The sequence below is a fragment of the Nerophis lumbriciformis genome, linkage group LG10, assembly GCF_033978685.3.
Source record: "Nerophis lumbriciformis linkage group LG10, RoL_Nlum_v2.1, whole genome shotgun sequence".
Lineage (NCBI taxonomy): Eukaryota > Metazoa > Chordata > Actinopteri > Syngnathiformes > Syngnathidae > Nerophis > Nerophis lumbriciformis.
Window position 1 is genome coordinate 24,347,016 of NC_084557.2, and position 27,326 is coordinate 24,374,341.

The 27,326-nt window shown below is 40.2% G+C and overlaps 1 protein-coding gene across 2 annotated transcripts in view; it reads right to left on the minus strand.

Annotated features, from left to right (window-relative positions):
• Positions 1–8,969: 8,969 nt before the first annotated feature.
• trim44 (tripartite motif containing 44) overlaps positions 8,970–27,326 on the minus strand; it is a 163,276-nt gene continuing 144,919 nt past the window's right edge. Inside the window, exon 6 of one of the 2 annotated variants that reach the window (XM_061969972.1) lies at positions 8,970–13,155. In XM_061969972.1, the coding sequence (XP_061825956.1) occupies positions 13,071–13,155 (85 nt within the window). In that variant the 3' untranslated portion in view covers positions 8,970–13,070. The remainder of the gene's footprint in view (positions 13,156–27,326) is intronic. The other variant, XM_061969975.1, reaches the window with a different exon arrangement.

Genomic DNA, 27,326 nt, shown 5'->3' on the forward strand with positions numbered 1-27,326 from the left:
AACCAATACACCTATTTAAAAATGACAATTCACTCTTTGAAAATGAAATGACATGTTACTATTAAGCACTCCTTTCTGCTTATTATGTTTTGACAAAACATAACTCAATTGTTGAGTGCACTCTCTACTCCAGTATGAGCAATATGCATGCTCAGTGCAAATCATGACTGTTATGCAACGGAAACTAGTGTCTATTAGACTGATAAACATAAATAAACACAAATAAATGAACTGTAATTTATTCATATAAGAAATAAATAACAAAAATACACGTTGCTGATAAAAGTTGAAAAATAAAATATTATTCGCAGACAGTAAAAGTTTCTGCAAACAACAATACTCTATATTACTCCGGTCTATGAGGGAAAACTGGGAAAATTAGTTCACAACTGTCCACCTTGTAGGCGAACCAAAGGTATTGGCTGAAAGGTGCCCTATAAAGCATTCTTGTTTCAACTGTTGAACTCAAATGGCTTGGTTTTAGGTTTTTCTTTAGGAACAAATAAATAACAACAAATACAAGATCCTGATAAAAGTACACAAAGGTTTGTTTGGTTAGGTTTGGTTGTTATCATCAGTCATCAACAATTGAGAACAGAGAAATGGATATTGAAACAGTGCAGGTCTGACTTGGTAGGATATGTATAGCAAGTAGTGGACATAGAGAGAGAGAGAGAGAGAGAGATCAGAAGGCATAAGAAAAGTATCTACATTTGATTGTTTACATTTGATTATTAACAATCCGGGGAGGGTGTTAGTTTAGGGTTGAAGTTGCCTGGAGGTGTACTTTTATTGCGGTTTTGAAGGAGGATAGAGATGCCCTTTCTTTTATACCTGTTGGGAGCGCATTCCACATTGATGTGGCATAGAAAGAGAATGAGTTAAGACCTTTGTTAGATCGGAATCTGGGTTTAACGTGGTTAGTGGAGCTCCCCCTGGTGTTGTGGTTATGGCGGTCATTTACATTAAGGAAGTAGTCTGACATGTATTTCGGTATCAGGGAGGTGTAGCAGATTTTATAGACTAGGCTCAGTGCAAGTTGTTTTACTCTGTCCTCCACCCTGAGCCAGCCCACTTTGGAGAAGTGGGTAGGAGTGAGGTGTGATCTGAGGTGGAGGTCTAGAAGTAATCTGACTAGCTTGTTGTGGGATGTTTGGAGTTTAGATTTGAGGTTTTTGGAGGTGCTAGGGTACCAGGAGGTGCATGCGTAATCGAAAAAGGGTTGAATTAGAGTTCCCGCTAGAATCCTCATGGTGCTTTTGTTGACCAGAGAGGAGATTCTATAGAGAAATCTCGTTCGTTGGTTGACCTTTTTGATTACTTCATTAGTACAGCTTGATCATAGGTCTATTCATTTTAATAGCAACTAACTGGTGTTTGCTAGGGTGACATTATTTAAATAATTAGTCTGCTTTTGCATTATTGGTACTGGGCGTTAGCGTGGTGACACAGTGATTTTGTTGTTAAGTAGAATGCTAAAACAGCTATATCTGCTGGTAAGGACCATAGGGCAGACTTTCATCTTCCCATGACTTCTATCTGGCTGATACTGCACTCAGCGTGTGCGTAGTGACATTAGGGGGTTTGGCCATATCAAATATCTACAGCCAGTTATCATGCTGTGTCTGAATGTTTATTGTGCCATGTATCAGTGAATACCTTATTTTTCGCACTATAAGGCGCACTGAAAATCCTTTCATTTTCTCAAAAATCGACAGTGCGCCTTATAACCCGGTGCGCCTAATGCACGGCATATTTCTGGTTGTGCTTACTGACCTCGAAGCTATTTTATTTTTTAGATGGTGTAATGATAAGTGTGACCAGTAGATGGCAGTCATACATAAGAGATAATTGTAGACTGCAATATGATGGCAGTAAACAACACCAAAACTTTAAATGTTCCATTGAGAATATAGAACATTACACACAATCAACGTTCCCTCTAAGGTGCGCACCTGCGCAATTGCGCACTGCTAACGCGTCCTCTGTGCACAGCAAATCTATGCCGCGCAAAAAATCAAATCCCACTCTAAACAAAAAGTTTGTTTTGTATGATTTTGCAATGCACCTGTGAGTAACAGGTGACGAAAGGCGGCCACAACAGATAAAAACAATGTTTGTCAACACTTAAATTATTGTAACGTCTGTGGAGACACTTTAAGGAGGACAGGAATTCCATCGGTCCCTTTATTTAGCGAAATTGTTTGTCGGCCATAACCACACCAAAACAATGTGTAAAATACTTTTATCTAGCAAAACTGGTCGTTGTCTACCGTACAAACCAAGCCAAAAGCAACTCTTTGTCATCTGTTATATCAACAGCAGCCGCTTGCTCTCTCTCTCACCTGCACCAACACATACACTATGGCAATTAGCCACTGGTGCGTTTATGGCCACACAAAAAGTTGGACAACTCCAACACTACACGTAAAGTGTAAATTTCAGGTCGTTTTACTATGACTCCTCAATCAGTGTGCTTATTCTACTGTCATTTGTTAAGAATGTTATTTTTTGGATATCAATCATGAAATGATGTTACAGGACTACATAATTGCTTGTAAAAATATTTATTTTACGGACAAAAAGTTAATAAACACTTCATCTCATGCAACATGTGAATGTTTTAAGGGGAACTAAATGTGATCTCTGAAAGGGGTACACAATCTTTCCAAAGCAGGACCCCCACCCAGGCATAAAATACTATAGTGCATAGCTGATAAAAAAAAACCCAACAACAATATCTAAGTGGGCCAAATCACATATATTAGAAAATAATCTCTTGAAGTTGACTTGTCACTTGATTATAATAATAAGACATTTAAATTGTTATGTCAGGTTTGAGACAAATGTGCTGCTGGTATGACCACAGTGTGCACGTCTCTATTCCACTGAATGCTCAGAGTGTTTGTGCGTTTGCTCACACACATGAAAAATTAGAGGGAACATTGCACACAATGTTTTTAGTAAGACTTCGGTAAGCTATGAAGCCGCACCGCTTGATGGCTTGTCGGCGCATTAAACATACAAGTATTATTATGGTGCGTGTACAAGGGCCGCAAAATGGCACCTATTAGCAGACATATTATCTGGCGTTTTGTTTCGCAATAATATGCAAAACCAACTTTTCTTACTTTCTGGTACATGCTGATCTGTATTTGGGATCTGCATAAGTCCTAAAAATGTGCGCACGTCCGCAATTGTAGGCCGCCATAGTCATAAGCTTCTTATTTTTCTTTACCTTCTTATGTGGTATTCATCTTCCGCTGTTGCCATTTCTAATATAAAGTAGCATAAAGTTCTTACTTATATCTGTCAGTAGACTAGCTATTAAAGCGCTGAAAACTGTAGTAGGTTTACATAATTCACCCACGGAACTTTAGTTATTAGAGGGTTCCGGTCGGACGGTTTTTAATGGGACACATTTCCCGCATTGATGTTGCACTATTGAGCCACAGATGAGGAGATGCTGCTCTGTTGTTGATTTAAGTAAAGTCTGAATGTCAATAAAACAGTTAGCTCCATCTTTTGACACTTCTTCCACTCCCGTCCTTGCACGCTACACCGCTACAACAAAGATGACAGGGAGAAGACGCTGCCGAAGGTGAGCCACATAAATAAGACCGCACACAAAACGGCGCATCCTGAAGAGACGCTCAGAAAGCTTCTTGAAAATGATCTGTAAAACATCATCTATGCAACATTTTGACCAAGAAGGTCCACATAACATGTACAAGATAATGTTTTAAATTTAGAAAAAAATCTTAATACGACCCCTTCTGCGATGAGGTGGCGACTTGTCCAGGGTGTATCCCGCCTTCCGCCTGATTGTAGATGAGATAGGCTCCAGCGCCCCCCGCGACCCCAAAGGGAATAAGCGGTAGAAAATGGATGGATGGATGGACGACCCCTTTAATGCACCTTATAATCCGATGCGCCCTTTGTATGAAAAAAGACCTGAATAGACCCGCTCATCGGCAGTGCGCCTTTTAATCCGGTGCGCCCTATTGTCCGAAAAATACAGTGCTCCCTTTTCATCCATCCATCCATTTTCTACCGCTTATTCCCTTCGGGGTCGCGGGGGGCGGGGGGTGCTGGAGCCTATCTCAGCTACAATCGGGCGGAAGGCGGGGTACACCCTGGACAAGTCGACACCTCATCGCAGCATATTTGACAAATGTGTATGTTACCAGGCTGTGGTGTCTATTAACAAGGCAGCATTAGAACACATGGTGGCCTATAATGAATACAATAATATAACTGATGCAGATAGCACCCTTAAGTTTAAAAACAAACCTGCTTCTTTTTCTTCTTCTTGCTCCTCCTTTCCGTGGAAACGCTGTCCATCCTCTTGGTTGATTACACTCAGCCCGCTATTCTCCTCTGCCTGAGAATAATGATCAGAAATGTACTATTGGATTATAACACAAGCTAAGTAAAAATGTTGCGAAATACAGTAAATGAGCATTTACCATGTTTTCCACTTCTGTGGTTATCTCAAGGAACACTGGGTCCTTCGTGACGTCATCATCGAGGAATTCCAGCTCCTTGAAGCTTGGATCGAGTGCTGAGGATTTGTACAGGAAGTCCTGAATGTATGTGTCGCGGGTGTCAAAGTCATCCCTGAATGTCTCCTTCATTTCAAAGATGACTGGTGAATCATTGTCCTCCAGGTCAAAATGCCTTGTAATTGAGCAATAATTGAAACAGTGGGGCTCTTTTCTTCACTGAGGCACTTAGTCGCTATTTGCAGGGGGGTCAGCAGTTTGGTGATCTCTGGCATGAGGGTCAAGTCGTCCTCTGTGAAGCTCGGCCGGCCTCCTCGAGCCTTTGGCTTTACCCTCCGCAAAGTCAAAGCCACAGCAGGGTGCTGTTCCCAGTAACGCTGGATCATCTCCAAGGAACTGTTCCACCGAGTGGAGACATCACCAATCAGCTTGTGGTGTTTTATGCTCAACTGACTTTGCACTTCATGCAGAGTATCAGAGGCTTTGGTACTCTTGTGGAAATAGGTGATGAGAGATTTAAGGTATGGGCAATGCATCTTATATGTGGATTCATTTCGACACAGGCTCCCGCTTGGAGCAGGTTTTTGGCCTTACCAGTTTCCAAGGCAGGCTTATTTGTAATGTTCCATTCGGAGAAAACATTGTGAAGAAATTCAGTTAATGTGTGGAGCCCATCAAGATCCAGGGCCGGGAGGTGGCCCTAGTGGGGCAGTACAAGTACCTGGGAGTCCACTTGAACAGCAGACGGGACTGGAAGGACAACAGCAAAGCTGCATACAAGAAGGGCATGAGCAGACTCTTTTTCCTGAGGAAGCTTAGGTCCTTTAATATGTGCAATAAGCTGTTGGAGATATTTTTTCAGTCTGTTGTGGCCAGTGCCCTGTACTTTGCAATGGTTTGTTGGGGGAGCAGCACCAGCAAAAGGGACTTAAACCGGATTGACAAACTGATCCGGAAAGCCGGCCAAACTATTGGCACGCAGTCGGAGGCGTTTGTGTCAGTGAGGGACAGGAGGACACTAGACAAACTGCTCGCCATCATGGACAATCCTGCCCACTCACTCCACCAGACAATTGAGGGACAGCGGAGCTCATACTCCAACAGGCTCCTTCAGCTTCGTTCCCACAGTGTTCGATTCAAGAACTCCTTCATTCCACACCCCATCCAGCTGTATAATCACTCGCCATACAGCAATAGATGATATTTGTCTATTATCTGACTGTTTCTATGTTAGCTGCCTCTCTTTGTTTATAATGTATATTTTCTGCTGGATCTACTCTCTATTTATGCTGCCCTTCTTTTTGCTGCAGCTGTTACATATACTGTAATATTGTACATGGTAATTGTTATATATTGTATATATTATATAAAAATATAATATGATAATATAATATATCAGTATATATTATATACTGTATATATAATATGTAAATATTGCGTATATGTTATATTTTATATTGCTACTATGGTACATTTTGAGTCTACTTTATACCTGCATTATCCTTTCCATCTTTACACTTTCCATCCTTTGTAACTGAGCTACTGTGTGGAACAATTTCCCTTGTGGATCAATAAAGTTTGTCTAAGTCAGGGGTCGGCAACCCGCGGCTTTAGAGCCGCATGCGGCTCTTTAGCGCCGCCCTAGTGGCTCTCTGGAGCTTTTTCAAAAATGTATGAAAAATGGAAAAAGTTGAGGGGGGAAACATTTATTTTTTGTTTTAATATGGTTTCTGTAGGAGGACAAACATGACACAAACCTCCCTAATTGTTATAAAGCACACTGTTTATATTAAACATGCTTCACTGATTCGAGTATTTGGCGAGCGTCGTTTTGTCCTACTAATTTTGGCGGTCCTTGAACTCACCGCAGTTTGTTTACATGTATAACTTTCTCCGACGTGTTTTATGCCACTTCTTTTTCTGTCTCATTTTGTCCACCAAACTTAACGTTGTGCATGAACCCACAAAGGTGAGTTTTGTTGATGTTATTGACTTGTGTGGAGTGCTAATCAGACATATTTGGTCACTGCATGACTGCAAGCTAATCGATGCTAACATGCTATTTAGGCTAGCTATATGTACACATTGCATCATTATGCCTCATTTGTAGGTATATTTGAGGTCATTTAGTTTCCTTTAAGTCCTCTTAATTCAATTTATATCCCATGACACACTATCTGTATGTAATTTGGCTTTTAATTTTTTGCGGCTCCAGACAGATTTGTTTTTGTATTTTTGGTCCAAAATGGCTCTTTCAACATTTTGGGTTGCCGACCCCTGGTCTAAGTCTTTAAGTTCTCTCCTGTGTGAGCCTCGAGGAAGTGTCTAGTTTGCAGCAAGTAGTTGTGCATATTCCACTCATCATGGACGTGGTGTGCAGTGACAGTGATGTAAGATTGAGTGACACAGGACGTCCAGCCATCCATGGTAAGAGCAACTATTTTCGCGTAACTTAGAGATTCCATTACCTCCGCTTTTACTTTAGTGTAGAGATTGGGTATTTCCTTGTTGGAAAAGAACCGCCTTTGGGGTATTTTGTACCTGGGGTCAAAAGGGTTGGCCATGAACCTGAACCCCTCGTTCCCCACAACGCTATATGGTTGCATGCCTTTACATATGAAATATGAGACGTTGTTGGTTAGTGCCAGTGATCGGGTGGAATTAGCTACCAAAGGCTTATTTTCTCCGAAGAACATTGTGATGGCCCTGCTAGACTAGACTAAACTAGACTTCCTTTTTATTGTCATTCAAATTTGAACTTTACAGCACAGATAAGAACGAAATTTCGTTACATAAGCTCATGGTAGTGCAGGATAAAAAAGCAATAAGGTGCATATATAAATAAATAAATATATATAAAAAATATATAAATATATATATAAAATAAATAATTATACATAAATAAATAAATAGATTACTGTACAGATAAACATATTGCACTTTTTCACATGCGTCCACGTTTAAGGATGTATGTTATATTGTCTTTTTTATTCCAGCGAGTTAATCCATTTTGGGGGGAGTTGAGGGGATAATTTAATTATGATGCGTTCAAGAGTCTTACGGCCTGAGGAAAGAAGCTGTTACAGAACCTGGAGGTTCTGCTTCTGAGGCTGCGGAACCTCTTTCTAGAGTCCAGCAGTGAAAACAGTCCTTGGTGGGGGTGGGAGGAGTCTTTGCAGATTTTCTGAGCCCTGGTCAGGCAGCGGCTTTTTGCGATCTCCTGGATAGGAGGAAGAGGAGTCCTGATGATCATTTCCGCCGTCCTCACCACTCTCTGGAGAGACTTCCAGTCTGAGGCATTGCAGGCTCCAGTCCAGACAGAGAAGCAGTTGGTCAGTAGGCTCTCTATAGTGCCTCTGTAGAATGTGGTGAGAATGGGGGGAGGGAGCTGTGCTCTTTTCATCCGACGCAAAAAGTGCATGCGCTGCTGAGCTCTTTTTACAAGAGCTCCGGTGTGCAGGGACCAGGTTATATTGTCAGTTATCTGCACCCCCAGGAACTTGGTGCTGCTTACTATCTCCACTGCTGTGCCGTTGATGAAGAGTGGAGCGTGGCTGGACTGGTGCTTCCTGAAGTCAACGATGATCTCCTTGGTCTTGTTGACATTCAGGACCAGGTTGTTGGTTCTGCACCAGTCAACCAGATGTTTCACCTCTTCCCTGTAGTCCATGTCGTTGTTGTCACGGATGAGGCCCACTACTGTCGTGTCGTCCGCAGACTTCACTGTTATTAATGTGCTGTTATCACTACTAGAGGTTGGCGTGGCTGCATCGGATTCGGCACAATCCAAACTAGTGAGAACGCGGGCAGCCGCTGAAGTATCCACGCGGTGCCGTCTCTCCATGTGTGTAGCTAGGTTTGTCGGCATTCTTTACATATTGCATGTGTCTTGTCAATCTTACTGTCTTTCTTATAAAAACCATGTGAAACTGGGAACAGGTGATGTACCATATTGTAACTGTATGCACGAGAAATGTGAATTTTACAACAACTCATTATTCAAATTTATTTCGATTCGTTGGGTGACTATTTGATTCAGAATTGATTCTCGATTCAAACCGATTCTTGCAATAAATCATTTGGTATGAACATTATCCTCAAATATTTTCAAAACCGATTACAGGTTACAAAAGCTCCTCTTGGCTGCTGATTAAAAATGTGCAGCAAGTAAGCATAGAGATGGCCAAAGAACGACTTTTAAAAACTGTTTCCAGAAAAAAAAATCAAAAAAAAAATCAATTAACTGTTTCAAAGTATGAATTAATTCAGAATCAGAATAAATAAGAATGGCGATTCGGATATGAATATACCCCTGCATGAATATACCCATGCATACCCCGAGTATGCATGTTCGAAATATACTCGTACCATAACCATACAGTTATTTTACCACCATAGATTTTGTGCTTTTTGTGTAGTAAATAAAATATGATATAATATCGGTTAATTGAATGCAAAAAATCTGTACTTTTATTGTTTTGTGTTTAATTTATTTGATACAGGAACAGTGTATTTTAATAAACACTTACAGGTATGTTATTATGCCAGAGTTAGCCAGACGCCTATTTTTAATCAGTAGTTCCTAGACAATGATAAAAGTCAACCTTTAAAATGACATATTTAGATACAAAATATAGAAAAGTGTACAATCAAGATAAAACATTTACATTGCTTCTGCTTCTGTGTCACCGTGGAGTTACTTTCACCAGAACAAAGTATTTCACTTTACAAAATGATCATCTTTGTTAAAGGAAAGTAACCAGTAATACATGAATGACATTCTGAAAATAGCTCATCTAATAGTGTGTGTGACAGACGATTACATCCATTTATGTGTAAAGAGAGCTAATAAGAGAGTCAGTCAGTCGGAGTGACCACTGGATTAATGACTTTTTGCGGGTCAATGCAGGCAGAACTAGACCTGCTGAGAAAGCATTCTTTATTCAGTGGACCGTTTCAGGAACAGAGAAGGTCCGGCAGAAAAAGACAGGTGGTTCAGGGGCTTTCTAATTGTCAATTTGAGTTGATGAAAGAAGGTTTTGGCTCGTTGTGAGTGTAGACAGAAGACGCCTCTGTAGTGAAGAAGATAATCTCTGAGTCAATCACTATCCTTTCTTCCCTATTCTCAAATTCCCTTTCCTATCTGGAGGCTTTGCTGCTTGGATCTTGAAAAAGTCTAATGATTCAGCAGCAGAACCGCATCCACATTCTTGTCTCCAACTACTGTACCTCGCAAAGCTGTTCCTACAATACAGTAAAACCTCAATTTAGGAGCTTAATTGGTTCTGTGTAAAAGATATCAACTCAAAACATTTGTATCTCAAATCAATGTCTCCCATTGAAATTATTTAATTTAATCAATGTTTCCCCTCAAAAAACAGCACAATTTTAACATGTAACACACCTTTTAAAAAGAAAAACAACATTTTGGAATATAAATATTGTATAACAGCATACAACAGAATGTACTACTACAGTCGTTTTATGCAGTGGTACCTCAACTTAAGAGTGTCCCAACTTTTGCTTTGAGATAAGAGCTGTCTTTCGGCTAATTGTTATGCTTTAAGATGCAAGCAACAATTTAAATTAAAAGGATTCTTGCCATGAGTTGGCGTAGCAAATGTCACAGTGAACCTTGTAATAACCGACTAAAACATCTGGCCTTATAGCTGAAGATGCACACAAACATGCGCTTTGTTTTCCGACCATGGGAAGGAAGAACGTGAGTGAGAAGGACAGAGCTGAAAATAAGAAGTGGATGATACTGATTAAAGTAAAGAAAGAAATCATCATAAACATGACTGAGCGTTTCAATTTAGGCGTATCACTGCCAGTCTGCAACAAACTGAGGCAGAATGAGTCTAACGCCAGCAAAGAATGTTAAAACAATGTCTCAATGGCGGACATTTATCCATGAAATTATGGAAAAGCTGCTAATGGCGTGTTTGACGACAAAGCAGCTGGGAGGAAATACCGTAGAAACCACTCTCTAAGGCAGGGGTAGGGAACCTATGGCTCTAGAGCCAGATGTGGCTCTTTTGATGACCGCATCTGGCTCTCAGATAAATCTTAGCTGACGCTGCTTAACACGATGAGTAATGAATAATTTCGCTGGTAATCACAGTATCACGTATCAACCAGACTACAAAGGCATCAGCAAAACCATGCAGCACCAGAAGTCGCATTAATGGTAAGATAAGAGACTTATTATACTCTAAAAATGTTGGTCTTACTTAAAAATGCACGCATTTAGTGTATTCATTGTTAAAAAATATTATACGGCTCTCACGGAAATACATTTTTAAATATTTCGCTTTCATGGCTCTCTCAGCCAAAAAGGTTCCCGACCCCTGCTCTAAGATAAATGCTGTGCATCATTATTACATTATTTCATAAAACTATTGTAGTTGTGTGTCGTAATTTCTATTGTTTTCCCTCTTTATGCAATATTTATTATCAAAAAGTTTGGTTTTCTTTTTAAAAGGCATGTTACATGTTAAAAGTGTGCTGTTTTAAGGGGGTTGGGTCAAGCACTGATTAAATTGATTTAAATTCATTTCGATGGGAGAGATACAGTACGCGCGTTTTGAATTAAGAGCCCCGTCACAGAACCAATGAAGCTCGTAAGTAATTAATAGGGATAAATGCGTTAAAATGTAATATCGGAAATTATCGGTATGGTTTTTTTTTTATTAAATCAACATAAAAAACACAAGATACACTTACAATTAGTGCACCAACCCAAAAAACCTTCCTCCCCCATTTACACTCATTCACACAAAAGGGTTGTTTCTTTCTGTTATTAATATTCTGGTTCCTACATTATATATCAATATATATCAATACAGTCTGCAAGGGATACAGTCCGTAAGCACACATGATTGTGCATGCTGCTGGTCCACTCATAGTACTAACCTCCATCCATCCATCCATTTTCTACCGCTTATTCCCCTTTGGGGTCGCGGGGGGCGCTGGAGCCTATCTCAGCTACAATCGGGCGGAAGGCGGGGTACACCCTGGACAATTCGCCACCTCATCGCAGGTCCAACACAGATAGACAGACAACATTCACACTCACATCCACACACTAGGGCCAATTTAGTGTTGCCAATCAACTTATCCCCAGGTGCATGTCTTTGGAAGTGGGAGGAAGCCGGAGTACCCGGAGGGAACCCACGCAGTCACGGGGAGGACATGCAAACTCCACACAGAAAGATCCCGAGCCCGGGATTGAACCCAAGACTACTCAGGACCTTCGTATTGTGAGGCCGTGAAGCCCTAGTACTAACCTTTAACAGTTAATTTTACTCATTTTCATTAATTACTAGTTTCTATGTAACTGTTTTTATATAGTTTTACTTTCTTTCTTATTCAAGAAAATGTTTTTAATTTATTTATCTTATTTTATTATTATTTTTAAAAAGTACCTTATCTTCACCATACCTGGTTGTCCAAATTAGGCATAATAATGTGTTAATTCCACGACTGTATATATCGGTTGATATCGGTATCGGTAATTAAAGAGTTGGACAATATCGGATGTCGGACATCCCTAGTAATTAATATTGTGCAGCATTCACCTTGGAGAGTGGACTTATACGGTATTTCTTTCCAGATGTATCCCGTCAAACACACCAAAGCTACATGGAAAAACACTATTCAGATACTTTTCAGAAACAGTATAAGACGTTGTTCTTAACGTGTTCCAATAGATGTCATCCTCGACATCGATTCCCTGTTTATTCCTAGATTCAAGGCAAAAATAGGCAAGATATAAACGTGGGAATCAGTCTCCTATCTTTCTTTTGAAAGTAATGTCACCGCATTGAGTGCATCGGTGTTGTCATGTTGTCATGCATGGCCCACATTTCACAAGCCTTCACCACAGAATTTATGACAGGAGAAACAATCGCATTAAAAACCATCTGCTGATACAGACTGACTTGCTGAGAGCCGTGCATAAACGGGTCAAGGTGGAAAGTGTGTAAATTTGTCACTGTGGATCGGCCGGGAGTGATGAGTCGTTATATGAGCGGTCCACACGCAGCTGATACGGCGGAAGAGGTCTTTGACAAAACCTAAATTACGGTTTGATTTTTGCCCGACTCATAAAGCTCTCTAAATCAATAAGTGTCAAAATGCTCTCCATGTTGGTCCTAAAAGCATTTGCATACAAATGCAAGTGCACTATGAATCTGGGAGGGAACACAGATGGGAAGTAAAGAAAAAAACAAAAACATTTAGGCAGCAGGAAGAGATAAGAGTATAAAAAGTTAGATCTTCTTTTTTCACAACATATAAAAATAAGCTTTGAAAACTCCAGTCCTAATGGACTCCTTCCTCAACGAGTCCGCCGGGCTCACCTGGATCCAACTGGCAGCGGAAATATGGCCAGATTGTAATCGATGGCAGAGAACTTCAGTGTTTCCATTAAGCAAAGTTAATAGGGCGAGAGACATTTCAATGTGGACAGGAGGTTTCTAGCCCACTTCAGCTCGCCAAAGTTGCTTCAAAGGTCATTTCACTGACATCCGAGGCAAAGACACAATACCAGAACGTCCATTGTCAGGGAGCATGGTCCATGGGAGGTCCTGAATCACTGTCTTCTAAGTCCTGTGGGTCCACTGGGTCAGCCCTTGGCACTGGTAACCTGGGTAGAAGCACACAAATATATATCACTATATACATATACAGTCGCGATCAAAAGTTGACATACACTTGTAAAGAACATCATGTCATGGCTGTCTTGAGTTTCCAATAATTTCTACAACTCTTATTTTTTTGTGATAGAGCACATACTTGTTTGTCACAAAAAATATTCATGAAGTTTGGTTCTTTTATGAATTTATTATGGGTCTACTGAAAATGTGACCGAATGTGCTGGGTCAAAAGTATACATACAGCAATGTTAATATTTGGTTACATGTCCCTTGGCAAGTTTCACTGCAATAAGGTGCTTTTGGTAGCCATCCACAAGCTTCTGCTTGAATTTTTGACCATTCCTCTTGACAAAATGGGTGCAGTTCAGCTAAATTTGTTGGTTTTCTGACATGGACTTGTTTCTTCAGCATTGTCCGCACGTTTAAGTCAGGACTTTGGGAAGGCCATTCTAAAACCTTAATTTTAGCCTGATTTAGCCATTCTTTTACCCCTTTTGATGTGTGTTTGGGGTCATTGTCCTGTTGGAACACCCAACTGCGCCCAAGACCCAACCTCCGGGCTGATGAATTTAGGTTGTCCTGAAGAATTTGGAGGTAATCCTCCTTTTTCATTGTCCCATTTACTCTCTGTAAAGCACCAGTTCCATTGGCAGCAAAACAGGCCCGGAGCGTATTGTGGCCAAACAGCTCAATTTTTGTTTCATCTGACCACAGAACTTTCCTCCAGAAGGTCTTATCTTTGTCCATGTGATGTCCATTTCATCGCAACTGTATATATATATATATATATATATATATATATATATATATATATATATATATATATATATATATATTAGGGCTGCAACAACTAATCGATTAAAATCGATTATAAAAATAGTTGCCGATTAATTTAGTCATCGATTCGTTGGATCTATGCTATGCGCATAGGCTTTTTTTAAAATTGTTTTAATTTTTTTTAATAAACCTTTATTTATAAACTGCAACATTTACAAACAGCTGAGAAACAATAATCAAAATAAGTATGGTGCCAGTATGCTGTTTTTTTCCCCCAATAAAATACTGGATAGGATAGAAATGTAGTTTGTCTCTTTTATCCGAATATCAATCGATTAATCGAAGTAATAATCGACAGATTAATCGATTACCAAATTAATCGTTAGTTGCAGCCCCAATATATATATATATATATATATATATATATATATATATATATATATAATTTTTGCACAAAATAACACCCTTTATCACACATATGATGAAATATAATAAAGCTTGTGTGATTTGTAATCAGCATCAGTCAATCAACACTCGAAGCAGAAAATCACCCATTGCTTTTTTTTTTTTTTTTTGAATAGCAGCTCTGCGGTGACGGCGACAAAGTGAAAGCTTAATTGCTGAGACCTGCAGCAAGCAGAGACTGCCTGACAAATTCATGCTCACTGCACACAGACCACACCTACAATTATACGCTCTAATTGCACAGTGCTTGAAAGAAGCAGCTATCTTCTCAAACATCACACACACACACACACACACACACACACACACACACACACACACACACACACACACACACACACACACACACACACACACACACACACACACACACACACACACACACACACACCACAATCAGTACTTTCACATGTAAGACAGGGGGCTATTTGTCATTGTCATTTTTAGCAGGCTAAGTATATATTGCTGTCTGACCAAAGGGTGATGGAACATGTGTCTTTTTGTGTTTTCATAAACACAATGTATGGATTTGAAGACACCTGTTTGCTCATAAACACTTTATGAATCATATTCGGTACTATACCGCCTCTGAAAAGTACCGGTCCACCAGCCCCCCCGTCAAGTCATGACATTGCTGGTTTACAAGCAGACGAGCATGTTCGGCAGCACACAATCACTGAGTACTTACAAGCAGACACAGTGTGTAGACAGACAAGGGAGAACGGACGCATTTTGGCTTAAAAACTAACGATAAAGGTGAAGTTATAACACTAAAACGCCCTCAGGAAGAGCTGCTTTAAGACATGGCTGGCTAGCTAGCGGCTAAAGTTCAGCACCAGTCGGCAGTGTTTTAGCTACTTCTAAATCACTAATCCTCGCCTCCATGGCGACAAATAAAGTACGTTTCTTACAAGTATCATCCCTGCAAGACGAGGAATAGCTAAATATGTTTCACTACACACCGTAGCTCACCGGCGTCAAAATGTAAACAAACAGGTGGATCTACACCTAACATCCACTGTAATGATACCAAACTACAGGAGCGTATCTAGTCGATTCTACAATGATTACGTCGATATTTTTTTTGGCATCACAAAATCTTCTTTCATTTTTTATTTATTTATATTTTGTTCATAAACTCAGGAAATATGTCCCTGGGCACATGAGGACTTTGAATATGACCATTGTATGATCCTGTAACGACTTGGTATCGGATTGATACCCAAATTTGTGGTATCATCCAAAACTAATGTAAGGTATCAAACAACAGAAGAATAAGTGATTATTATATTTTAACAAAAGTGTATATAGAACATGTTAAAAGAGAAAGTAAGCAGATATTAACAGTAAATGAACAAGTGGATTAATAATTCATTTTCTACCACTTGTCCTTAATAATATTGACAAAATAATTGAATGATAAATGACACAATATGTTACTGCATACGTCAGCAGATTAATTAGGAGCCTTTGTTTGTTTACTTACTACTAAAAGACAAGTTGTCTAGTATGTTCACTATTTTATTTAAGGACAAACTTGCAATAAGAAACATATGTTTAATGTACCGTAAGATTTTTTGTTAAAATAAAGCCAATAATGCCATTTTTTTGTGGTACCCTTTATTTAGAAAAGAATCGAAAAGTACCGAAAACTATAGCAATAATTTTAGTATCGGTACCGGTACCAAACTATTGGGACAACACTAATTTGGGGTGAGTCGCAACAAATAAATCTGGACCACAATGAATAGACGTTATTGTCCACCCATGCTCATAACCACATTATAATGAGACTGTCCGTGAATGTAGTATGTCCTTATAACTCCATAAAGTAGGTGATGGTATATATTGTAACACCTGTGTGGTCTGCCATCGAATAAAACCGCATTGCAGGCGGGATTTTGCAAATTAGACCATGACAGCATCTTGCAACCCACCACCACAAATAGATTGCAGTTCTGGCTCTAGTTTAAAGTCAACTACTATATTAGAAGCAGTTGGCAAAATAAGGCTTCATCCACCACACTTCATAAAGAAGACAGCATACTCCTCATTTCTAATAGAAATAAAGCATATAGCACATACTAAATGTAATAAACTAATATGGTCTAAAACAGCGTTTATCATGCTCGTAGTTTACTATTAACTACCTAATTTACATATTGGAGAAAACGTAAAAATGAAGTACCGGTACTAGTATATTATTTGAAATGTTTGAATCTAGCTATAAATAGATATAATATAATCATAAAGCTATTGCCTAGCAGGAGATGAAGAGTGGGTGAAAGAACGGATGCACGTGTAAAACACACTAATGCAAACGACATTTGTCATCATCAACATGTTTGGAAATGTGCTAACTAAATTAGACTTCATTAAATAGTAATACTAAAACATAGCAGAAACATGCCCACATTTTTGCTTTAAGTTAAATTCGACCTCCTCCGAGCGCGTTAACGTGACATCATTTCAACACCGATAAAAAATGGATTACAATGTGATCATAATTCATCAAATGTAAATGGGATGAATAGAGCTTCTCCACCTTAACAGTGCACAAGTTACATCATACATCTATTCATGTGCACACACACACACACACACACACACACACACACACACACACACACACACACACACACACACACACACACACACACACACACACACACACACACACACACACATCACAGAACAGGAACCCTGATGACAGGAGGAAACTCATCAGAAGCAATTGGGAGCTCATTGTCATATTTAAGATCTTTTTGTGTGCAAAGGAGCCACAGGAGGAAATAATAACATCTACTAAACTACCACTCGAAAATAGCTTTTGAGATGTGTGACCCAAAAATATGCAATAAAGCTGAAGTCCTTGTTTTTTTATAAGTCCGCTGTCTCGGCCTAATATGTGACTTTGTATAAACAATTGGTTTCAGTTTCCTGGAACTGCTGAACTCCTTCAATACTTAAGATTCTCAACCTGTGTAATGACTCGGGATGGGTACATTTCCCATTTCCACTGTGTCATGTGTTAATAAATGTTAATGCAAATCTATTTTCATTATTTAACATTTAACAGTGAGCTGACAATAACAACTGAGCTGATAGTGATAACTGTGCTGTTTCGTTGTTATATTTTGTTTTCTAACACTTCCAAGTCTCATTTGAAGTGAATTGAAGTGAATTATATTTATATACCGCTTTTTCTCAAGTGACTCAAAGCGCTTTACATTGTGAAACCCAATATCTAAGTTACATTTAAACCAGTGTGGGTGGCACTGGGAGCAGGTGGGTAAAGTGTCTTGCCCAAGGACACAACAGCAGTGACTAGGATGGTGGAAGCGGGGATCGAACCTGCAACCCTCAAGTTGCTGGCACGGCTGCTCTACCAACCGAGCTATACCGCCCCATTTGCAAGTATTATATAGTAGACTTTGAATGAAGTTGCAATTCTAAGACGTTAGATGGCAATAGTGTAAATAGTGTCTAAATGAAATTAAACAATGGATGGCCGCTAACTTTTTGCAACTCAACGCCAAGAAAACGAAAATGCTGATTATCGGTCCTGCTAGACACCAACATCTATTTAATAATACCACCTTAACATTTGACAACCAAACAATTACACAAGACGACTCGGTAAAGAATCTGGCAGTGACGTGCGGTCACCGGAGGCAGGTGAGGCCCTGCCTCACCTGCCTCCTTTTTCATGGAAAGAAAAAAAATGTAAAAAGAAAAAAAATCTATTAAATTGTTATATGTATTCAGTGATTATACTATAAAGTTATTTTCCATTTAACTTCACCAGTTTTAGAATATTTTTATTCAAAATCGCTGAATTTTCACATTTGCCGTTCAAATACTGAGAAGAGACGGTGCGGTGATCAGCAGCCAGTTGAGGCACGTCACTCAGTGCCTCAACATGGATTGCGGACTCGGCTAACTGCTGGCCTGATGTGCAGTGAGACTGTATTGCTATATGAATTATATTATACATTTCCATAGTTTAGTTAGCTGAGGTATATATTGTACAGTGTATTTTGTCAACAACTGTATGTGTGTAACGTATTTCTTGTGCTGAGCAATCATAAAACTGCTGCGAAGACGCACTGGCTGAGGCTCGCGTAATCCCGCCTCCTGGTGCCGGTTAATGCAGGTGCAGAATTCACCCCCCGACGGGAGCGCCACACCAACCAAAGCCCACACCCAAAACCTCCACGTGCAAGACCGAATCCACCCAAAAAAACTCACTTAACAAGAAGCCCAAAAAGTGCAAAAACAACAATGCTCGCGCCGGAGGAGCGTGAACGACTGCAGGGACACAACATTAGGTACACCTGCAGACTGCAGCACGGATTTCATATTTCATTCATTCACAACTCCTCCAACACGAACACCACTGTTCCCACACTTATAAGTAAAGGTAAGACCATAATAACGTTTTTTTTAATTAAATGTGATTTTTTTGTGTGCTACAGTTTGTATGTGTAAAGTTAAAGTTAAGTTAAAGTACCAATGATTGTCACACACACACACTAGGTGTGGTGAAATTTGTCCTCTGCATTTGACCCATCCCTTGATCACCCCCTGGGAGGTGAGGGGAGCAGTGGGCAGCAGCGGTGCCGCGCCCAGGAATAATTTTTGGTGATTTATATCCCCAATTCCAACCCTTGATGCTGAGTGCCAAGCAGGGAAGAATGCTGGTATGAGCTTTTAAACATAACCCGTTAACTGCTGCCAATCAAATGGTGAATAAGATACTTTTTAGGGTTCATATGTTTGTAAATCTGACTGTGATGAAGTCAGTGCCTCACCAGCCATGAACCTCGCCGCACGTCACTGGAATTTGGGTATTATCTTCGACCCAACTCTCTCGTTTGAGTCACACATTAAGAGTGTTACTAAAACGGCCTTCTTTCATTTCCGTAATATCGCTAAAATTCGTTCTATTTTATCCACTAGCGACGCTGAGATCATTATTCATGCGTTTGTTACGTCTCGTCTCGACTACTGTAACGTATTATTTTCGGGTCTCCCTATGTCTAGCATTAAAAGATTACAATTGGTACAAAATGCGGCTGCTAGACTTTTGACAAGAACAAGAAAGTTTGATCATATTACGCCTATACTGGCTCACCTGCACTGGCTTCCTGTGCACTTAAGATGCGACTTTAAGGTTTTACTACTTACGTATAAAATACTACACGGTCTAGCTCCAGCCTATCTGGCTGATTGTATTGTACCATATGTCCCGGCAAGAAATCTGCGTTCAAAGAACTCCGGCTTATTAGTGATTCCCAGAGCCCAAAAAAAGTCTGCGGGCTATAGTGCGTTTTCTATTCGGGCTCCAGTGCTCTGGAATGCCCTCCCGGTAACAGTTAGAGATGCTACCTCAGTAGAAGCATTTAAGTCCCATCTTAAAACTCATTTGTATACTCTAGCCCAGGGGTAGGGAACCTATGGCTCTAGAGCCAGATGTGGCTCTTTTGATGACTGCATCTGGCTCTCAGATAAATCTTAGCTGACATTGCTTAACACGATAAGTAAAGAATAATTCGGCTGGTAATCACAATGTTAAAAATAACGTTCAAAATATAAAACATTCTCATGCATTTTAATCCATCCATCCGTTTTCTACCGCACCTGTTCAAGAAATAACAATGTTATTACAAATAATTAGAGACTTATTATGCTCTAAAAATGTTGGTCTTACTTAAAAAATGCACGCATTTAGTTGTCTATCCATCCATTCATTTCCTACCGCTTGTCCCTTTCTTGGGTGGCGGGGGGTCGCTGGAGCCTATCTCAGCTGAAGAGGGCGGTAGGCGGTGTACATCCTGGACAAGTCGCCACCTCATTGCAGGGCCAACACAGATAGACAGACAACATTCACACGCACATTCACACACTAGGGCCAATTTAGTGTTGCCAATCAACCTATCCCCAGGTGCATGTCTTTGGAGGTGGGACGAAGCCGGAGTACCTGGAGGGAACCCACGCAGTCACGGGGAGAACATGCAAACTCCACACAGAAAGATCCCGAGCGCAGGATCGAACCCCGGACCTTCGTATTGTGAGGCAGATGCACTAACCCCTCTTCCACCGTGCTGCCCGCATTTAGTTGTATTCAGTGTTAAAAAATATGATGTGGCTCTCACGGAAATACATTTTAAAATATTTAGCTTTCATGGCTCTCTCAGCCAAAAAGGTTCCCGACCCCTGCTCTAGCCTTTAAATAGACCCCCCTATTAGACCAGTTGATCTGCCGTTTCTTTTCTGCTCTGCCCCCCTGTCCTTTGTGGAGGGGGGGCACAGGTTCGGTGGTCACGGATGAAGCGCTGGCTGTCCAAAGTCGGGACCCGGGGTGGACCGCTCGCCTGTGCATCGGTTGGGGACGTCTCTGCACTGCTGACCTGTCTCCGCTCGGGATGGTTTCCTGCTGGCCCCACTATGGACTGGACTCTCACTATTATGTTAGATCCACTATGGACTGGACTCTCACAATATTATGCTAGATCCACTCGACGTCCATCTGCGGTCCCCTCTAAGGTTTCTTATTGTCCCATTGGGTTGAGTTTTTCCTTGCCCTGATGTGGGATCTGAGCTGAGGATGTCGTTGTGGCTTGTGCAGCCCTTTGAGACACTCGTGATTTAGGGCTATATAAATAAACATTGATTGATTGATTGATTGAGTACAATGTGTTGTCTTGTCAGAAAGTAGTCTTTTCCATGAAGCGGAATTTTGTTCTGTCTGTGTTGTTGCGCCCTAAAAGGTGTTTATACTTGAAGCCAGTATTAATTTCACGTCAGTGTTTTTGTCACGGCGCAAGCGCATGCCGCTGCGCATTCCTCAGTGAGCCCCGCGGAGCGCGCCTCGGGACACGCCCACGGGCGCTCATCTCCTGCAGCAGCCGGCGGCTGCAATCTATCAGCAATCAGCACACCTGAATCTGATGATCAGACCCGCCCGCATAAGCCTGCACAACCTGCTATCCCGTGCCAGAACGTAGTCATCTGTTCCTATACCGTAAGCGATCATTTATGGCGAATCCAATGTAAGTTAGCATCGAGCTAGCACATTCATTGTAATAATTTCTTTAACGTAGGAATGTCACATAGCAGGTATTTTGTATCTCATGTAAGTTATTTTAACATACTTTATTTCTGTATGCCCAATTTTACAGTGCTTGGACTCAACACTCTTAAAATGACCTCAACTGGAGTATTTATCGACAACCTGTTATCTGTGTGCTAAGCTAGCCTGAAGAACAGTACTCAACTTTGGATGCGCTTAAGATGAGGCCCACCGCTTACAAACTTTGGATTGGTGTATTGTGTGTAGATGCAAATGTTTCAAACTGGCAGAGATGAATGCTATATTTGCCAACATTTTGTGCATGGCCATGTCTTTAATTTTGTAAGCCACCGTGCAAAAAATTAATACGTTTTTGAGGAATGATTTCCTTTCAAGCAACAAATTGATTAATATCTACACCAACCTGGTGGTTTTGTATTATGTGCTGCCATATGATTGCTATCCGGCCTTGTTCTTGTCCCCTATCTCTCAACCAAGGACACGTTTCCATCACTCACAGCCTCTGTCATCATGAAGCCGCGCTACATTGTTCCACCTCCACAGCATCGCTTTTTTTCAACCCGTGCTGTGAGCAGCGTGAGCTTTGAGGAAAGCAGAAAAAAAAAAAGAATTCTAATATAAGCCAACAATCATTTTGAGCACTGCTCCCTGGATAGTTGTGTTAGTAGAAACAAAGAGCTGCTTCCTTTCAAATGCTGAACCTCCTCAAAGAGCCTCTGCTCAGGGTATCTCATAACTCTGACCTGAATATATTTCTTCAAAATGCTTTGCGGTCAATCTCTCAAATTATACGCAACATATAGTAACCCAACAAACCATTTAAAAGAAATCCTGACATTGTGTATACTCCCACATGCTACCAGAGTTGCTGCACTGTTTCTCCCAGATCTCTTTACTGTACATTCAATGGATTAATAATTCATTTTGTACCCATTCAAAATTCTTGGCAACGGTACCATGCATACTTTCATCGACCACACTAATTTTACTCAGTGTTCAAATTGGCTCCAGCACCACACAGGCTGCTCACTGCTTGTTGTCGGCACCACAAGAAAGTGTGCATCACAGTCCCCTGATGGCATTTGAGGTACATTTTTTATTTGTTTGAGGTAATTTAATAAGCAGGGAACCAGAGGCTTTACATGTAAATATACAAAAGTTTACATACACTTGTAAAGAACATAATGATATTTCATCTGACATCACATAGACAAAGATAAGACCTTCTGGAGGAAGGTTCTGTGGTCAGATGAAACAAAAATTGAGCTGTTTGGCCATAATACCCAGCAATATGTTTGGAGGAGAAAAGGTGAGGCCTTTAAACCCAGGAACACCAATTCCTACCGTCAAGCATGGTGGTGGTAGTATTATGCTCTGGGCCTGTTTTGCTGCCAATGGAACTGGTGCTTTACAGAGAGTAAATATGACAATGAAAAAGGAGGATTAGCTCCAAATTCTTCAGGACAACCTAAAATCATCAGCCCGGAGGTTGGGTCTTGGGCGCAGTTGGGTGTTCCAACAGGACAATGACCCCAAACACACGTCAAAAGTGGTAAAGGAATGGCTAAATCAGGCTAGAATTAAGGTTTTAGAATGGCCTTCTCAAAGTCCGTGTGGGTAATGCTGAAAATGCAGAAAACCAACACATTTAGCTGAGCTGCACCAATTTTTTCAAGAGGAGTGGTCAAAAATTCAACCAGAAGCTTATGGATCGCTACCAAAAGCACCTTATTGCAGTGAAACTTGTCAAGGCATGTACCCAAATATTAGCATTGCTGTATGTATAATTTTGACCCAGCAGATTTGGTCACATTTTCAGTAGACCCATAATAAATTTATAAAAGAACCAAACTTCATGCATGTTTTTTGTGACCAACAAGTATGTGCTCCAATCACTCTATCACAAAAAAATAGGAGTTGTAGACATTTTTTTAAACTCAAGACAGCCATGACATTATGTTCTTTACAAGTGTATGTAAACTTTTGACCACGACTGTACATATAGTGCTACAAAAGCATGGCCTCTGCTAAAGAAGAAAATTGAGTTGTTATATCAGGCCTGTCTTTATAAGACTGAGCACACACATATGCAATAACTTATTCATTCCACCCACAAGAAAAAAAGGGCCTTGAGAAAAATGGCGTGATGACAGAAAAAGGACAGAGAGGAGCCATGACATGCAACAAAATGTCAGGAGGAGCTTGATACATTTTCTGGTGCAAAGTTAAAGCCCCTTGCTTTGCTCTATTTCTCTCCGCGTTCATTCATCTTCTATGCCCTATACCAAAAGATCATTTGGCTGTGCGGCTGTGTGTGCGTGCAAATGGGTGTGCCATCCCTGTCACCTGGGTTCTCTGCGTGCATGACTTATTCATAAGCCTTAATGCAGTCCATGTATTATTGATCAGGACCGATCATTGCCTCTTCCCCTTGGCATGACCGCGGCTTGAGGACAGGGTGAGATTAGGCCGGTAGATCTGACACTGAACCATGGCTGTGCTTTTTTTGGTGATGGATGGACAATTTTAGGATGGGATTATGCCATGCGTGTGTGTGTGTGTCTGTGTGTGTGGGAGGGCAGAATAGATGAGAATAAGCAGGCGTGTTGTTAACAAGACAGTGACCGAGTATAAACTGGACGGTTTCTTCCTTTTGTGTGTCTTTTTTCAGAAGAAGACACTGTCAAAATGTTCTTGCTAAAACAGCTGAAAATGCTGCAATATGTTGACCAATGTTCCCTCTAATTTTTCATGTTTGTGAGCAAACGCACAAACTCCCTGAGCATTGAGTGGAGCACATGTGAGCAACATCAGACGTGCACACTGTGGCCACACCAGCGTCACACCTGTCCCAAACCTGACATCATAACAATTTAAATGTTTTATTAAAATAATTTTCTGATATAAGTGATTTTGCCCTCTTACAATGACAATAACAAAAAAACATGTTTTTCATGACCTATGTGCTAGTATTGTATGTCTGGCTGCGGGTCCTGCCTTTAAAAGAAATGTTACCCCTTTCAGAGATTACATTTAGTTCCTGTAACTTTATTTTTGTAAAATACATTTTTTATTAGCATTTATGAAATCTAGTGACAATATTTCATGAATAATATCCTTAGATTAACATTCTTAATAAATGGCAGTAAAATAAGCACACATCTGACTGTGGAGTCAAGAATGTTACAACCTGGCATTTACACATTGTGTGGCGTTGGGGTTGTCCGACTTTTTGTGTGGCCATAAACGCAGCACTGGCTACGTGCCATGAGTGCGTGTGTTGGTGCAGGTGAGACAGAGCGAGCGGCTTCTGTTGAAACGACGGATGATAACGTTGGTTTAAGCCTGGTTTGTATGGCAGAAAATTACCAATTTTTATAAATAAAAGTTTTTTTTACTCATATTTTTGGTGTGGTAACAAACAGTTTTGCTCAATAAAGGGATTGATGGAATTCCTGTCCGTAAAGTGTCTCGACAGACGACAATTGAACTGTGTTGACAAAGATTGTTTTATTCATTGGGGCCACTCTTGTTGTCACCTGTCACTCACAGAGTTGCATTGCAAAATCATACAGAATAAATTGTAATGTGTTTATTTTGTTTAAAGTTCAGATGGGATTTTTGATTTCCTGCGCGGCATTCATTTGCTGTGTGCAGAGGACGCGTGAGCGGTGTGCAATTGCACAGGCGCGCACTTTAGAGGGAACGTTGATGTTGACCTGCAAAAAACACACTTTGAATGTCCTTCGTTGGCACACGTGAAATTAAAAGGTTTAAAAATGATGCAACTCTCCTGGCCATAAAAATGGTGTAGTTAATGCGTACTTTGCTAGAAAAACGTTATAGAACTGTGAGAATGAGATATTTTTAAGTGGTCTTTTTTAGTCCATAGTCATGTTTAAATCAGCTATTATTTTCCCATATGAACACTTTGGGTCTTTATCTTAGTAAACAGCTAGTAAACGCTGTGTTTTACCTTGAAGGTGCTGGAATGTGTATTGGGAGTATAATGTGCTCCCTTTTTTACCTTATCAGTTTAGAACAGTGGTTCTTAACCTTGTTGGAGGTACCGAACCCCACCAGTTTCATATGCGCATTCACCGAACCCTTCTTTAGTGAAAAATGAAATGTTATTTTTTTCAAATTCAAGACAAAGTTATATGTTTTTGGTAACACTTTAGTATGGGGAACATATTCTAAGTAACAAAGACTTAATTTAGAGTTTTTTGGACACTAGGAGAACATACTGTATTCTAAGTAACAAAGAATTAATTTAGAGTTATTTGGTTAGGGTTAGGGCCAGGGTTAGAGGGTTATAATAAGGCCATGCCTAGTACCAACCTCGTCATGTCCGTTGTGTCCTGAGCAAGACACTTCACCCTTGCTCCTGATGGGTGCTGGTTAGCGCCTTGCATGGCAGCTCCCTCCATCAGTGTGTGAATGTGTGTGTGAATGGGTAAATGTGGAAGTAGTGTCAAAGCGCTTTGAGTACCTTGAAGGTAGAAAAGCGCTATACAAGTACAACCCATTTATTTATCATTATTAATAAGTACTTAATAATGACTAGTTAAGGGCCAATATGTTACGGCATGTTAATAAGCAACTAATTAATGGTGTGTTACCATGTTTTTTTACTGGTGCACAAAATGCACCGTGCATGAACATCACCTTGTTCAAACAACAAAACCAACACAGTGCATAAACTCACAACAAATTACACACCTGCAAACCAGTCAGCTGTTGTAGTATCAGTAATACGCCGATAGGGAGAAGTTTTTATTTACACGATGACCCGTAGGGTTCGATCGAACCCAGGTTAAGAACCACAGGTTTTGAACAATAAGACTGTATTTCTTTCTGGGTTCGAGGGGGCTGTTTTCATACTAAATAAACTGACTCTTTCCGTTTGATTTTCAGACCGCTTCTTGCTGCTGCTATTATAGCATTGTGAGGGCTGGTTTCCTAAAGCTTTAGTAAAATTTGGTAATATTGGTATTCTGTCTAGGTGGTCCTTCCTACCCAACATATATGTCATCTGAAAGAATTTAGGATTGACCAGTGTATTTTATTCCCTGAGAGGAAGACTGGTCCGACGCAACAATTTGGGGGCTTTGTCCGAAATGACAAGTTGAGGATTGAACGTCTCTTACACTCTTCTGGACAGACTCACTTGGCGCCAAAACATACATCAAGGTAAGCAGAGCCTTTTGTAAAATCTAAATTAGGAGTCTGTCCTGAAGTCTGTAAGTCAAACACTGTTTTGGACCACATAGACAGACTTGTAGTATTCTAGGAATGTTGAGTGTATTTTTGACTCTTACTCAACATATATGTCATCCGAAAGAACTTGGGATTGACCAGTGTTTTTTATTCCCTGAGAGAAAGACTGGTCCGACGCAACAGAACGTATTAGGGTTGTACAATATACCGGTATTAGTATAGTACCGCGATACTAATGAATCATATTCGGTACTATACCGCCTCTGAAAAGTACCGGTCTGAACAAGTAGATTAATAATTCATTTTCTACCACTTGTCTTTAATAATGTTGACAAAAATATTGAATGGAAAATGACACAATATGTTACTGCATATGTCAGCAGACTAAATTAGGAGCCTTTGTTTGCTTACTTACTAATAAAAGACAAGTTGTCTAGTATGTTCACTATTTTATTTAAGGACAAACTTGCAATAAGAAACATATGTTTAATGTACCGTAAGATTTTTTGTTAAAATAAAGCCAATAATGCAATTTTTTTTGGTCCCCTTTATTTAGAAAAGTATCGAAATAATTTTGGTACCGGTACCAAAATATTGGTATCG